The 15,217-nt window shown below is 39.0% G+C and overlaps 2 protein-coding genes across 5 annotated transcripts; both read right to left on the bottom strand.

Moving 5' to 3' along the window:
• Positions 1-5,936: 5,936 nt before the first annotated feature.
• On the bottom strand, positions 5,937-8,979 carry LOC111436064 (50S ribosomal protein L24, chloroplastic). Its single transcript, XM_023073755.1, has 4 exons — positions 8,744-8,979; positions 7,947-7,985; positions 6,542-6,772; positions 5,937-6,322 (listed from the first exon to the last, which is right to left on the bottom strand). Exons 1-4 carry the CDS (start codon positions 8,846-8,848, stop codon positions 6,122-6,124), a joined length of 576 nt encoding a protein of 191 aa, XP_022929523.1. The 5' UTR covers positions 8,849-8,979; the 3' UTR covers positions 5,937-6,121.
• Positions 8,980-9,561: 582 nt separating this feature from the next.
• On the bottom strand, positions 9,562-14,962 carry LOC111435862 (calcium/calmodulin-regulated receptor-like kinase 1). Of its 4 annotated transcripts, none has more exons than XM_023073428.1 (9): positions 14,868-14,962; positions 14,600-14,651; positions 12,795-13,160; positions 12,217-12,370; positions 11,601-11,727; positions 10,826-10,911; positions 10,642-10,713; positions 10,269-10,472; positions 9,562-10,084 (listed from the first exon to the last, which is right to left on the bottom strand). In XM_023073428.1, exons 3-9 carry the CDS (start codon positions 13,106-13,108, stop codon positions 9,749-9,751), a joined length of 1,293 nt encoding a protein of 430 aa, XP_022929196.1. In that variant the 5' UTR covers positions 13,109-13,160; positions 14,600-14,651; positions 14,868-14,962; the 3' UTR covers positions 9,562-9,748. The 4 variants fall into 4 exon arrangements, with proteins under 4 accessions (XP_022929196.1, XP_022929194.1, XP_022929195.1 ...); XM_023073426.1 differs by having other exon boundaries at positions 14,600-14,669; positions 14,817-14,959; XM_023073427.1 differs by having other exon boundaries at positions 14,817-14,959.
• Positions 14,963-15,217: the final 255 nt, after the last annotated feature.

The raw sequence follows: 15,217 nt of genomic DNA, 5'->3' as shown, positions 1-15,217 counted from the left end.
TCCGTTTGTCCATCGGTTTGAGTATGATAGCCCGAGGGGATGTTTAAAGTTGTTCCCAAGAAGGCGAATAAATCGGTCTAGAATGTGCCGATGAATCTACCATCCCTATCGCTGATGATTCTCAATGGTATGCCCCATAACTTCACAATGTGTTTAAAAAATAGTTGGGCTGTTAGTTCAGCTGAGCATAATTTGGATGTGAGAATGAACGTCGCGTATTTCGAGAATTGATCTACAATAACCAAGATGGAGTCATATTTTCTGACTTTTGGGTGGTGTGTTATGACTTTTGGGTGGTGTGTTATGAAGTGCAGAGACACACTTTCCCAAGGTCTTGTTGGCACAGGTAGAAGTTCCAAGAGTCCCGAGACTTTTACTTTCTCGACTTTGTCCTGTTGGCAAATGAGGCATGTCTTGGTGTACTACATGATGTCGTCTCGCATATTTGGCCAGAAGTACCCCTTTTTATTAAGGCGTATGTTCGTTGCCACCTAGGGTGTCCGACCCATAAGGTATCATGACATTCCTGAATGAGCTTCTTCCTCAGTTCTCCTGTTCTTGGAATGTATAATCTGTTTCCCTTTGTCATTAGAAGGTCTCCCTTGATCCAAAACTGTTGTGTCTTCCCAGCTTTGGCTAGTTCAACGACGGCTTTGACAGATGGGTTTTTATGTAAATGTTCTTTGATGATGTCGCGCATCGATCCATCGATCTTACTTGAGTGAATATGGGCTATCATGCACAGGGCTGCATGTTCGCCCTTCCGACTCAGCACGTCAGTTGCTTGGTTGCTCTTTCCTGCCTTGTGTTCGAATTTGAAGTCGAATTCAGCCAATGACTCCTGCCATCGGGCTTGTTTTGCCGTCAATTTTGGTTGATCAAAGAAATGGCAAATGGCGCTGTTATCCGTCTTCACTATGAACTGTGATCCCAAGAGGTACTGTCTCCAGACTCGTAGGCAATGAGCCACATCCAACATTTCTTTTTCGGAGACAGTGTACCTCCTTTCAGCATCATTGAGCTTCCGACTTTCATAAGCGATGGGGTGGCCTTCTTGAACAAGGACACCATCTAGGGCAAAGTCGGAAGCATCCGTCTCTATTTCAAATGGTTTAGTAACATCTACTAATTCGAAGACAAGACCCTTCGTCATGGTTGCCTTCAGATCTTCAAAGACCATTTGACATTCATTTGACCACGACCATGGGTGGTCTTTCTTTAGGAGTTCTGTTAATGGGGTGGCTCCTTGTGAAAACCCTTCGACAAACCACCTATAGTAGTTTGCCAATCCTAAGAAGGATCGCACATAGGATACTGAAGTAGGGATTTTCCACTCTTGGATAGCTTTATTCTTATTGCTATCTATACCGATCTGTCCACAACTGATGACATGTCCAAGGAAGTTGATACATGTTTGTGCAAAGGCACATTTTTCTTTCTTGACGTACAACTAGTTTTGCCACAGCTTGTCAAACACTAGCTTCAGGTGACCTTGTGCTCCTTCAGGGTTGTGCTGTATATAACTATGTCATCGAGGTATACTACGACAAACTGATCCAAGTATTCATAAAAAACCTGGTTCATTAACATGTAGAACATAGCTGGGGCGTTTGTCAAACCAAAGGGCATTATCAGGAATTCAAAGGCCCCATACCTTGTTACACACGTCATCTTGGGCTCGTCCCCTTCGGCGATACGTACTTGGTAGTACCTTGATCGTAGTCCAACTTCGTGAAGTATTTGGCTCCGTGAAGCTGGTCAAACAAGTTGGATATTATCGGCAGTGGGTATTTGTTGCGTACCGTTACCTTGTTTAAGGCTCTATAGTCTATGCAAAGACGCAACACCCCATTCTTCTTTTTCTGAAATAGTACGGGGGCTCCGTAAGGTTCCTTCGTCGGGGGGATGAATCCTGCCATCAACAACTCATCTAGTTGTTTCCTCAATTCGGCTAGCTCAGGGGGAGCCATTCGGTATGCATTCTTTGTTGGGGGTTTAACCCCGGAGAGGAGTTCAATTTCGTGATCAATGCCTCGACGGGGTGGTAGTGTTTGTGGTAAGCTCTCTGGTATTATGTCAGCATAACTGTCTAGTACTTCCTTGATTTTGCTTGGAACGGTTCCCTCAGTGGTCATTTCTTCCATTAGGGGTATAGCCATAAATGTAGGTTCCTCTTGTGCGAGTCCTCTTTTCAATTGTATGGCCGAGATCTTTCTAAGATTACCTGGTTGCTTGATGCTTGCAGGTATCACTGTGGGGTTGTGGTCGACAATCACCAAGCATTTCGCCAATGGCATTGGGATAACTTCGTGTTCTAGGAGGAAGTCCATCCCAAGTACCACGTCGAAGTCATCCATGCAGACCACGACAAGGTCCATTTCTCCTGTCCAGGTCCCTAATTTGAAGGGGGCTCTTTTAGAAACTCCCACAATAGCAGCTTTCATTTTTCCAGGGTCCTTTTCTATGGTGAGTCCCAATCTTCGTGCTTCTTGGTCGGCGATGAAGTTGTGGGTCGCACCTGAGTCTATCAAGGTGCTCTTGCTTGGTCGGGAGTTTATTATTGCATCTACGAACATGAGCCATTTCTTTATTATCTCCTTTGGGTTGGCCTTTCGTTGGAGGGCTGACAAGAATTTAAGCGTACCCATTCGGGGGTTGTCTTGATCTTCCCTCTTGTTTGGCGTAGTCTCGACTCCTGTGTCATTGCTCTCTTGAATGGACACTTGGAGTGCACTGAGAGAGGCCTGGTGAGGACACTAGGACAGTCTGTGGGGGCATTTACACAACAGGCATTATAAAGGTGTCGTCGGATAGTTTTTTTTAGGGTAAGGTCCTCGAGTCGTCCCTGCTTGGTTATTCTGAGAAGGTCTATCTGTCCACCCATTTGGTCTGTCGTTACTTCCGTTCATTCTATTGGGGCCTTCATTTCGGTGACTTAGCAGTCTATATGTTTTGCCCCCAGTGTTTGGGGCCTGTGTCGTTTTTCTTTGGAAACTCGCTTCGTTCCCAAAGTCTTGGAGTCTCTCGGCGCTGGCAATTGCAGTAGCTAGATCTTGAACCTTTTTCTCATGTATTTTTTTATTTTGGCCCACGGTTATAACCCATGTATAAAAAAAAAATACCTTGTCTTTCTCTAATGTGCCCCTGATATCTAGCATCAGGGTTGAGACTATCTGACATAGTCCTTTATGCATCTAGTTTGTTTCAGGGCTATTAGTTTTTCCATTGCCATGTGTTCTACGTTTTCGAGAAAGAATTGGTCCCTCAACTCTCTATTGAGGTCTTCCCACGAGTCGATGGTGCACAATCCATTCTCAATGTCTTGCACCTTTGTACACCACCAAAGCTTTGCATCATCTATGGGATGCATTGAGGCTACTGTCACTTTTATGTCGTCGGTACAAGTCGTTGTGGCTTTGAAGTACTGTTTGACATCAAAGATGAAATTCTCCAACTCTTTGGCGTCCCGGTTCCCTTTGAAGGGTCTGAGGTCTGGGAACTTCAGTTTGTTGGATCCTATATTAGTTTGCACAGCCACGATGTTCTCCACGGCTTTCATTTCACCCCAATTTGGGTGTTCATGTCGGCCATCTTTTCTTGGATGGCATCGATGGTTGTTCTGAATTCATCAGTTAATCCATTGAACAAACTCATCATTGTATTTTGTAGCACATCGAACTCTTCGCCACGTCCCTCCTTGTGCACGACAGAGCTATCAGGGCTACCAGAAGGTCTTGAGCTGCTCATAGGAGCAACTCTTTCTTCGAGCGAGGCCACTCGAAACATTAGTTCTGCAATTGGCAACCCATCCAGGCAGTTGCCCATTGCGTCGATTTGTACGACTTTTCCATTCAATTCCGTTACCCGTTCTTCCAGGAAGCGGATGGTGTCAGGGACTTCTTTGAGGAACAACATTTCCTCCTCTATTAGAGTAAGCCGGTCGGCTTGTGATTTGGATGTAACAACAACAACGGCTTACAGTATATAACTATTGGGTAGGGAGAAGTTGACAACTAGTCATATCCCCTATAGTACATTTTGAGGCATTTATGTCTAGCAGGCCTAGACATAATTTTGCTGAAACGTCATACTCTTTATAAATACAAAAGTAAAGCACTACAACATCGAAAAACATAAAGGGTTTAGCTTGGCATGGGTATGTGGTCATGGGCAACACGCCCTGGATGAGCATGACTGTGACACCCAGCATCCTCGCAGACACTCATTCCTTTGTCCAATCAATGTGGGACCCCCACCAAATCCACCCTCTTTCGAGGCCCAGCGTCCTTATTGGCACACCGCCTCATGTCTACCCCCCTTCGAGAAACAATCTCCTCACTGGCACATCGCCCAGTGTCTGGCTCTAATACCATTTGTAACGGCCCAAGCCCACCGCTAGCAGATATTGTCCTCTTTGAGCTTTCCCTTTCAAGCTTCCCCTCAAGGCTTTAAATTGAGTCGGCTATAGAGAGGTTTCCACACCCTTATAAAGGGTGTTCGTTCTCCTCCCCAACCGATGTAGGACATTACAAGTTATTTACATGGATGACGCATGCCTAACCGAGCTAATTTTTATGTGTTAGGAGCTCCAAAGTTTCTGAAATCTCTCTTTCACGTGTTGTCACCTGCGTATTCGACTCATTCATTTTTTCAAGATTTCTAAACCAGTTTTTTTTTTTTTTTTTATCCTTTTCTATTTTCTTTGAATTTTCATAATTTTCTCTACATAACTCGAATTAACTTAGTTTTTTCACGACAAGGGTAGACTTTTAATCCATCTTTACTAAAGTACTTTCACATAATTTTTAGTCAATCAAAACAAGAAATAATCAAGTCAAAATATCGTCAAAAACTAAAACTTCAAAAAAAAAAAAAAAAGTTCTTGACGTTCATCGGAGTTCAACTTTTCGGTCTGAATCAACTCCTACTTGCCTCATAAAATATGTGCAAAATCCCTCCAATGTCAACATACTAAAAATTTAGAACTTAATTACAATAATAACTCTAGAATTTGAAGTAAAATTGAAATCAAGAAATCAAAAATCATATCTTCCATTCTTCCTCGATTCTGGACAGAATTGAGTGAGCTAAAAAGTCTAGAATGGTTCTCCTAAGGCCACTAATAAATTATTGCGAAGAAATTTGGAATTGAGTGATCCAAAAAGCCTAGAATGATTCTCCAAAGGCGACTAATAAATTATTGCGGAGAAACTCTACCCAAATTCTAACTCCAAATGGTTATTTCAAGCATATGTGACTCTCTCTAAAAAAAAAAAAAAAATCCCTAAACCCTCATTTTTTTTTAAGCAAACCAGGTAATCCAAACCCCTAATTAGAAATGGAGGGATAAAATGACCCATTTACCCTTCAATTACCCTTCAATAAAATGACCCATTTACCCTTCAATTACCCTTCAATTGGCTTTGACCAATTGTAGGTTTCACACCATTTTTCTATATACTTGCACAAGACATCAAGTGCTCCTCTTATTTTTCCGATAAAACATCAACGAATGATGAAAGCCATTAAAATCAGTGTTAAGGTTCTTGTCCTTTTGTAGCCCTTAGGTTAGATTAAGAAATTGATTTATTTTTCCATTCGTTTCAAATGCTAAGTTACTTATTTTCCCTTCACTATTTATTTTTTTGGTGTTGTTTTAAGGTTTTACAACACACGTTTAAATTTTATGTCATGCATGTAGTTAAATTTTATTGTAATTGAAAAAGAAGTTCTTTATTGTTAGTAAAAAAACCTAAAAGATTATGGATTTAAAAATAAAAATAAATAATGATTTACTATCAATGTCCTATATATTTTCAAGAATTGACGTATAACTATGTTCATGTCCCATGTCCAAGACTCTCCCTCTGAATATAACTTTTGACTGTGTTACTTTTTCTTTTCAGAGTTGAACATTTATAGGGAGATTCCAGCAATTCAACCAAGGGAATATGTTATAAATTATAGATAAACAATGAACTACCAAATCAATATCTCAACTATGCATCAAGGAACACAACAGACCGCAACAAAAATGTTTGCTGAAATAGGAATATGGGCTACTGAAATACCCTTGAGATACATAACTACATCAGTGATACGTACAGTTGAAAGAGGACTCTTAAGCAGTAGTAGCCACTTCAGTTTTGCTCTTCTCCTCCTTGAGTTTCTTCCAATTGTCAGTGCTGTCAATTATTTCCCCTGTTTTTATGAGATATCGTACTCGTTTTCCATTTTCAAGGGTCTTGTGACCGACCCGGCTTGCTACATCCTTTTCTTTCGAGTAAAGCATCACATTGGAGCTGTGGATGGGTGCTTCCACCTGAAATATCAACACCAAGAGGTATGTAAGTTCAAAACTAGAAATTATACTATCAGGTGATGGGAGGAAATGAAATATAAACAACACCAACAAACGGACTTCAATTTCTTGGAGGGTCTAAAAGTTTCCGGGTTGTTGAAAAACTGACCATTCATAAATTTTCATTTTGTATAGACAATAGTTGATGATTTGAATTTGTTACAAAGAACAGACACAAACCTTAATAATCTGTCCTTGTTCTTCCTCCTCTCTGCTCTTTACATGCTTTGTCTTCAAATTTATTTCTTTCACTGTCACCTTGCTATTATGTTTGAAAATTTTTGTGATTTCTCCAATTTTTCCCTTATCACGGCCAGCTATAACTTTCACTGTGTCTCCAACCTTGACATGCATTTTGTGTAATACAGGAAGGCTGTTTGGCTTACATTCCTTCCGTTCCCATCTTTTGAGCTGCCAATAAGGAAAAGAAAATGTAAAAAGAGGTAAATATATGGGGGAAAACAGTAGACTTTGATCCCATTCCAACGAGAAATGCAAGAACTGAAACACCGAACATATCATTCTAAACTTTTACTTTTGTGGCAGAGTTCATTTAGAAGAGAGAAGATTTAGATGACCATTGCTGGAAAGAACCATTAGCCATAAAAACCTACCATTGATACTTGGGTGGATTTGGAGAGACTTTTGGAAATGATATTTTTGAGTGAAGCACTATCTAATAGAATGTTTGGAGGTACTTCTAACTATAAAAACAGTGACTTTTTATGGTGAAAAAAAACTTCCTATATCAAAGAAGCATTTGATAGTGCTTCATCAAATTGCTACAATTGCATCGAGTGTATTCTAAATTAACATCTTTGATGGAAAATTGCTTAAACTTGTATTAAATGACGGTTATTAAAAGGGACTTCAAAAGGGTTAGATGACAATACATTTATAATATCACAAGGTATCAGTATGTATATCTGTAACGGCCCAGATCCACCGCTAGCAGATATTGTCCTCTTTGGGCTTTCCCTTTCAGGCTTCCCCTCAAGGATTTAAAACGCGTCTACTAGGGGAAGGTTTTCACACCCTCATAAATGGTGGTTTGTTCTCCTTCCCGACCAATGTGGGACATCACAATCCACCCCCTTCGGGGCCCAGCGTCCTCGCTGGCACTCTTTCCTTCCTCCAATCGATGTGGGACCGTCCCAAATCCACCCCCCTTTGGGGCCAGCGTCCTTACTGGCACACCGCCTCGTGTCTACCCCCCTTTGGGGAACAACGAGAACGCTGGCATATTGTCCGGTGTCTGGCTCTGATAACATCTGTAACGGCCCAGATCCACCGTTAGCAGATATTGTCCTCTTTGGGCTTTTCCTTTCGGGCTTCCCCTCAAGGCGTTAAAACGCGTCTACTAGGGGAATGTTTGGCACACCCTTATAAATGGTGGTTTGTTCTCCTCCCCAACCAATGTGGGACATCACAATATCATTCTCTCAGCAAGTCTACCATTCAACATATTCCTGTTTCACGTCTCGTTTTTTTCCCCGGATGTAATACTCATGGTAAACATACTTGATCTTCTATTAAATTTTAACGTGTTGAAAGGACGAAATCATGAAAAGCCAAGAATACTAACCTTCATTACTATGAGACATGGCTTCTCTTTCGATGTTACCTGCAAGTTAATCAAGAGATTCTTAGAGACAAACTATCCTCCCAATTACTTCAACACGATATAATGCAAAACAAGCTCAAATATAAACAATAACTGATAAAATTTGTTAGCTTGAAAGCCACAGAACATCTGGGAAGTATTCTTTAATTACCAAGATTTGGGGGGAAAATTTGACAGAAATTGATCTATTTTTTGTCCAAATACTTCTTTGGAACGCAGTGCAAATGTACTTGGATTTATATACGGCTACTTACAGATAGTATACCAAATAATATCAAAATGCTAAATGTCTGTTAAGACAACCAAAACAAGAGGGGAAAACAAAAGATTTATGAATGAGAAGCACAGACAATGGTTGCCTGATGACACTGAAGATCTAATTTCAGGAGAGAAAATCAGAATCAAGAAATCAAATCATCATCATTTCCAAACAGAAAGGAAAATGTACAACTAGAAAAGAAACGCTCGACGTTTCCATGTTGGTGATGCAGGACACAGCTCAGATGTCAAGATGAACAAATAATTTACAGAGCAAAATTAAAACTAAAAAATCACAGACAAAAACGATTATAGAGCTAAGAAGTTCATCTATCGGCTAAATTTCAGTCGAAAGTTCACCGAACCAGGGAACCAGCTATAAATTTTGAAGCATAATTGCTCAGAAGAACAAAATTGAGAGGCAAAAAGAAGAGAAAACCGCGTAAAATGAAGCAGAATGAGAAAGCAATTAGAATCGAAAGGGAGAGTAGAAATCGTACGGGCGCAGCGAAAATTGTGGACGGCTGAAGGCGCTGGCCAAGAAAGGAACTGGAAGAGAGCGAAAGAGCGGTCATGGAGCTCTGAAGCGAGACCATGGCTGCCATTGTTTCTGCCGCAGACTCGTCTGAGAGAAGTATTGGGTGGGCTTTACAAATGGATAATGCAATCGCAGACTGCACGGATAGAAGAAGATGCCGATGCTCATTTAAACGGCGCCGTATTACCCAATCTAGAGGAATGTTAAAAACAATATTCAATTCATTCACCGTACATACAATCCAATCGACACGCCTAACCCTAACCCCATCTATTTTGAGTTTAAATCAATTATTCCAAAATTAATTTAATTTATCAATTCTCTAAAATTAGTCTAATTCAAATTGAACTATAGTTCAAATATATTTATTTTTATTAAAAGGTTAATGTTCTTACTTCAATTAAAATTATAATAAAAAAAACAAATTTTATACTTTGATTTATTTTTAATTGGATTTTTTAATTTGATAAATTTTGTAATTTTTTACATTAAATGTTTAAATTTTATTAAGAATGTATCGTCTTTAATGGATTTACGACACAGGTGTAGGACAAAATTTATGAGCATAATATATAAGTTTTTTAAGATTGATTTATGAGTGGTGCCGTAGTTCGATCTCATTCACTGAGCTATGTTCCACTTGGTATCAAATTAAATCGTTATCCTACTTAAATTATCGTATAAAAAATCTAAATTGAGGTTAGATTCAATTGTATCAAATCTTTTGTTCATTGAAAAAATGATAGCATTAGAAGGATAGCAGCAAAAAAAAAAAGGTAATGAACAAAAAAAAATTTCTTCTACTTTCATTGGCGATGCCTCAATTTACAAACATCAAAAGGAATAAAAAAAAAAAAAAAACTATATTACATTCATGTTAACTTCTGCTAATTTTCTTTCTTGGTATGTTGAGAAAAGCACTGTCAATATAAAGAAGAATAAAAGAAAATGCACCAAGAACCATTTTCTATACTTCACATGATTCAGGTGTACTATCCACGGGCAGTTGTCCTCCGTGTTCAGGCCTTGGACTCCTGGCTTCTAGTTGATCAATATCAATGGCGACTTCATCCGTTGTCGTTGACACTGTATTTCGGTTACGACTGTTGTTCTTCCTTTGTTTTAGGATTCGGGACAAAACTTGTACATTGTCTCTCATTGAAGGTCGCTTTTTCTGGACATGGTTAACACATTTGTATGCAAGAGCTGCAACTTCGTTCAGCTCTTGAACGTCGAAATTTCTGTCGAGTCGGGAATCAACAAGTTCTTCCCACCCAACTTTACCATCAGAATTCATAGCAGCCTGATCATCATCATAGAAAATTGTGTGTTTTTAGAAGAAGGCTGTGAGATACTAGTGCCAAAAAAGGGCTTACGCAAACAAAGTTGTGAAGGAAAGTACTCAAAACGGTAGGAACTTCACAGAGTAGAGCTGCTAATTCATTCACAGAGAGAGAGAGAGAGAGAGAGAGAGAGAGAGATCTTACAAGCTCAACATATTCCATAAGGCCCTGTTGAGGATTTCTGCCAGCTATAATCTCAAAAAGTAATACTCCGAAGCTATAAACATCGCTTTTCTTGTTGAAAGCCCTCGAAGATACGTACTCAGGATCGAGATATCCAAAAGTCCCTCTGATGTTAGCTGCTCGACTGTCTACCATCTCTTCTCTTGAAAGCCCAAAATCAGCAACCTGCTTATCATTATATTAACTCAGATGCAAGCGAACTTGATGATATGTAAAACATTGTCTTGGAAAATCCTTGATCTACATTAAAGCAACAGAATTTAGATGAAAACAATAACAAGTTCCCTTCCGAGTCTTATTGCAGAGACACTTGAAACAAGCAGAAAGGGCATACCCTTGCTCTCATGGACTGATCCAACAAAATGTTGGCTGATTTGATATCCCGGTGAATTACTGGAGGAACTGCCTGAAGTAAAATTTGAAGCATCATTAACATCCATAGCATTCAGCCATGCACGAATTTCAAAACGTTCATGTGCTGATTATTTGCCTGATTACCGAGGATAAAAGAAAGTTACCCCATCATGGAGATACTCCAAACCCCTTGCTACATCTAAAGCTATACGAAGTCTCATATACCAACTCAGTAGTTCATTCTGATCACCTATAGAAACAAGAGAAAGTCATTCTCTATTGTAGAAATTACAAGGAGCTTGTGCACAATTACCATACAATAATTTTCTCTTGAAATTTAAGAAGCTAATACTATACATCAACGTGAACATTGAGATTCATTGATAGTGACAAAAGAAAGTTTCTAGTATGTGATGTCCAACATTTGGTTGGGGAGGAGAACAAACCACCATTGTTTTAAAGCCTTGAGGGGAAGCCCGAAAGGGAAAGCCCAAAGAGGACAATATCTGCTAGCGGTGGATCTGGGTCGTTACAAATGGTATCAGAGCCAGACACCGGACTATGTGACAGTCTTCTCGCTCTTCCTTGAAGAGGGGGTAGACACGAGGCAGTGTGCCAGTAAGGATACTGGGCCCCAAAGGGGGGTGGATTTGGGGGCGGTTCCACATCGATGGGAGGAAGGAAAGAGTGCCAGTGAGGACGCTAGGCCCCAAAGGGGGTGGATTGTGATGTCCAACATTGGTTGGGGAGGAGAACAAACCACCATTTATAAGGGTGTGGAAACCTTCCCCAAGCAGACGTGTTTTAAAGCCTTGAGGGGAAGCCCGAAAGGGAAAGCCCAAAGAAGGCAATATCTGCTAGCAGTGGATCTGGGGCGTTACATAGTCAATCTCTGAAACGGTTCCTTTCACAGATCAAGGGGGAATATAGTCAGCTTACTATACAAGTGAGAAGCTAGGCTGCCTTTACTCATGTAGACATACACAAGCATATGTTCGCCTCTTTCAGCACAGTATCCAACCATATTCACGAGGTTTCTATGATGCAATCTTCCCAATAACATCACCTGAATGATCCACAGGGAAATAACAGTTATTGATACAGTAAACATAGAATACGTGAGTTTGTCAATTAGAAGAAAAATACATGGAAAAGAATAAAGCTTCTAAGAAATAAAAAGCGGCAAGAATATTGGTCGAGCTAAATGTTATACGAAATTATTTTATTTTATTTCCGAACTCTAAACTAAAGATCTGATTTCCAGAGTAAGTTTAAAACCGTTTCATCCTTTGCTCATTACATTTTTTCTCTTTTTATCTTCTTTGATGACAACAGTTAATCATCAAAATTAGATCCGAAAGTGGAGCAATGGAAATAGGGAAAAAGAACTATAAAGCCATAACCTTGGAGTAGCAAACCAGGCATATTTTTTAGCAATGGATATTTGCTCGTTAAAGTTTGAGGAACAGCTGAAGGAAACAACCTTTTTATGAAATTGTGCATTTTGTAACATATTCTATATATGAAGGCCAAATTAATGATTCACCATCTTTACCTCTGTCTGGAATTCTTTTTCTCCTTGTTTAGAATTGGTTGCGAGCACTTTCACAGCAACAGTCTCACCAGATGGCAAAGTAGCTTTATAAACGGAACCAAATGCCCCTTGTCCTATTACACTTGTAAAATTGCCGGTTGCCTTTTGCAGATCCCTACATCGTATCACAAACAACGTTTAATAACAAATTAAATTACATTTTCATCACAACTATCAAATTACAGTTACATCTTCCTTCTTTCTCAGACGATAGTAGTCTCTAAGCCTTAAGTGGAGGTGAAGAAAAGAAAATTTAGAAATTGAAATTTTTTTACTACTAATCTCTAGAGAGCCATGAAATCTAAAGAAGGTATTGGGAGAGTTTCTGCAACCAGAGCACCGGTAGAAAGTGAAGACATACTAAAATCTGAAAGATTTTTTAGCAATTATCAAAATTCCTCAAATAGGGATCATCTTTTTCTCTCTACATCGAATATTTTATTCAGTTGAATCATAATATCAAGGCATGTACATCATAGAAATATGACAGGATCTCATACACACTAAATGGTAGGGATGAGTTGCACAAGAAGACTTACTTAACAGAATATTCAGGCATCCCAGATGCCGAGATCACACTGCTTCTCTTGAATCTGTCAAGCCATGAGGATATGCCATTTCGGCTGAACTTCACTGGTGATTCTGGACTCACTCTGGAGTCTGATAGAATAGTACAAGAATCAGCTCCATTTGTTCGAATGGGAACATTTGCTGCTGTCCTGGAACTGCTTTTACCAATCTGCAACCGCTTCCTATGATATCTAAAACAGAATAGAGCAAGAATCACCAAAAGAGCTCCAATCACCACTCCTATCAAAATTCCAATAGCCAACCCTGTTGATCCCTCTTTCATCTCCTCTTTGGTGCTCCTCAAGTTCTTATTCAGCTGTCGAAACCTCCCTCAACTGCAAAATGGATTTAGAGCCCTTTAACTAATCTGCTCAACTCATCATTTACCTTTTACGGGAATATAACAAATGATGTTAAAAATCAAGAGGACCATTCTTTGTTCTTCCCCATCGACAGCCATTAGTGAAGTCAACAAGATGCTTAAAAATATGCAAGAAATCGATAAAATTACAGCAGACAAGTATTATTCTACAGAAGAATGTAAAAAAGAAAACACCCCAAAGGAGCTGTACAGGCAAATATCATATAGACGTTCTCTCGCCCTCCAGCAGCAGATCTCACTTTCTTTCTTCCGAGTACCAATCAACATTAGATAAGCATGACATCTTGAGCCCAAATACTCATAAAACAATAAAACTCCTCCAATCCAACTCCATCGCTACAAATTAGCGTTCGTGAGATTTATATTCAGAAGATCACTGTTGCAAATAAATTTAGCTTAAATGGATCAAGATGCTGGGAAAATAACTATTCACTACAAATTACCATTCGTGGGATTTATATTCAGAAAATCACCATTGCAAATAAATTTAGCTTAAATAGTTCAAGACGCTGGGCAAATAACTATTCACTACAAATTAGCTTTCGTGAGATTTATATTCAGAAAATCACCATTGCAAATAAATTTAGCTTAAATGGATCAAGACGCTGGACAAATGACTATATACTTTTCAAATAATCGATCCCTATTCTCTACCAGTAGACATTAACAAACTCCTTAGTCTGATGCGAAAATGGCCTTTACAAGAATAACAGAACTAAAATCTAGCAACATTTTACTGTAGCCTACACTGCTATAGCCTCCCATTAACACTACAAAAATCAGACTCATAAAGGATCTGAGAACACGATAGTTCTAATAACACAAAATAAAGCCGAAAGCAAGCATTACAAATAAATTTAGCGTATATGGATCAGGACGCTGGACAAATAACTATATACTATTCAAATTTGACTAAACTTTTTCTACAGCTAATAATAATCGATCCCTATTCTCTACCACCAGTAAACATTAGCAAACTTTTTAGTCTGATGCGACAAATCGCCTTAAGAATAACGTTACCAAAATCCAGCAAATCATTCAGAGCTTTACAGTAGCCTACGCTGCGATAGTCTCTCATAAACACTACGAAAATCAGACTCATAATCGGACTCGTGAAGGATCGACAACACGATAGTTTTAATAACACGAAATAAAGCCGAAAGCAAGCATTCGTGTAAGTAAACTTCATTCAATTCTCCTTCCCCTACTCCCTAGCAATTTTACTCTGTTCATTCAAAAACCTACCGCAGAATCCATATGAAGCAGAAGAGTCCCCTCAGCATCAGATTATAAACACAAAAACCACGGCAGTTGAGGCATAATCGACAAGTAAATGAAACAAAGAGATGAAGAAACATTTTATGCCACAGCAGGATTTACATTCAAGTGTACCTAGCGAAAAGACGATCATTAAAATCCAAAATCGGCATGGCGGGGGGTCAATCTGCAACAAAAACGGAAACTGAAATGAAGAGTTAACAGAGAAGCGAGATGAATATGAAAATATGGAAGGTATTGTTTCCTGGAGATTCGAAGAATGTGAACAAGAGAAAGAAAAGAAAAAAAAAAGAAAAGTAATCAAAGTGCAGCGAATAAAATCTGTACTTACAGCTCCATATTTGTAACAATTTTAGAAAGAAAATGCAAAAGGAAACATTACAATTCAGAAGCACTGAGATGGGGACCGGCGGTCGCCAACGCCATCGTTTTTGTTTGAAACGGAACACGCCATTCGTGGTCAAGCCGTCAAGCTGATCAACTTAGCCTGCTTTGAACTTTAAATCCATACAATAATAATATTTTTTTAATTATTGTTTATGTTAACTAATAATACTCCTAATTTTTTTAATTTGTCTTAAATTCTTTTTTTAATTTTTAAAAATTCCATTAATATATTGTAGGCGCAATTTCAAAAAAAATTCAAAATACATCTATTATGGCTGCTAGTTTAAAAAATATCCATAAATTAATATGATGATTGTTTTCCTACCTCGTAGCTTACGCGTCTGT

This window comes from Cucurbita moschata, unplaced genomic scaffold (assembly GCF_002738365.1).
Source record: "Cucurbita moschata cultivar Rifu unplaced genomic scaffold, Cmos_1.0 Cmo_Scf00051, whole genome shotgun sequence".
NCBI lineage: Eukaryota > Viridiplantae > Streptophyta > Magnoliopsida > Cucurbitales > Cucurbitaceae > Cucurbita > Cucurbita moschata.
This window is presented reverse-complemented; position numbering and strand designations above follow the sequence as displayed.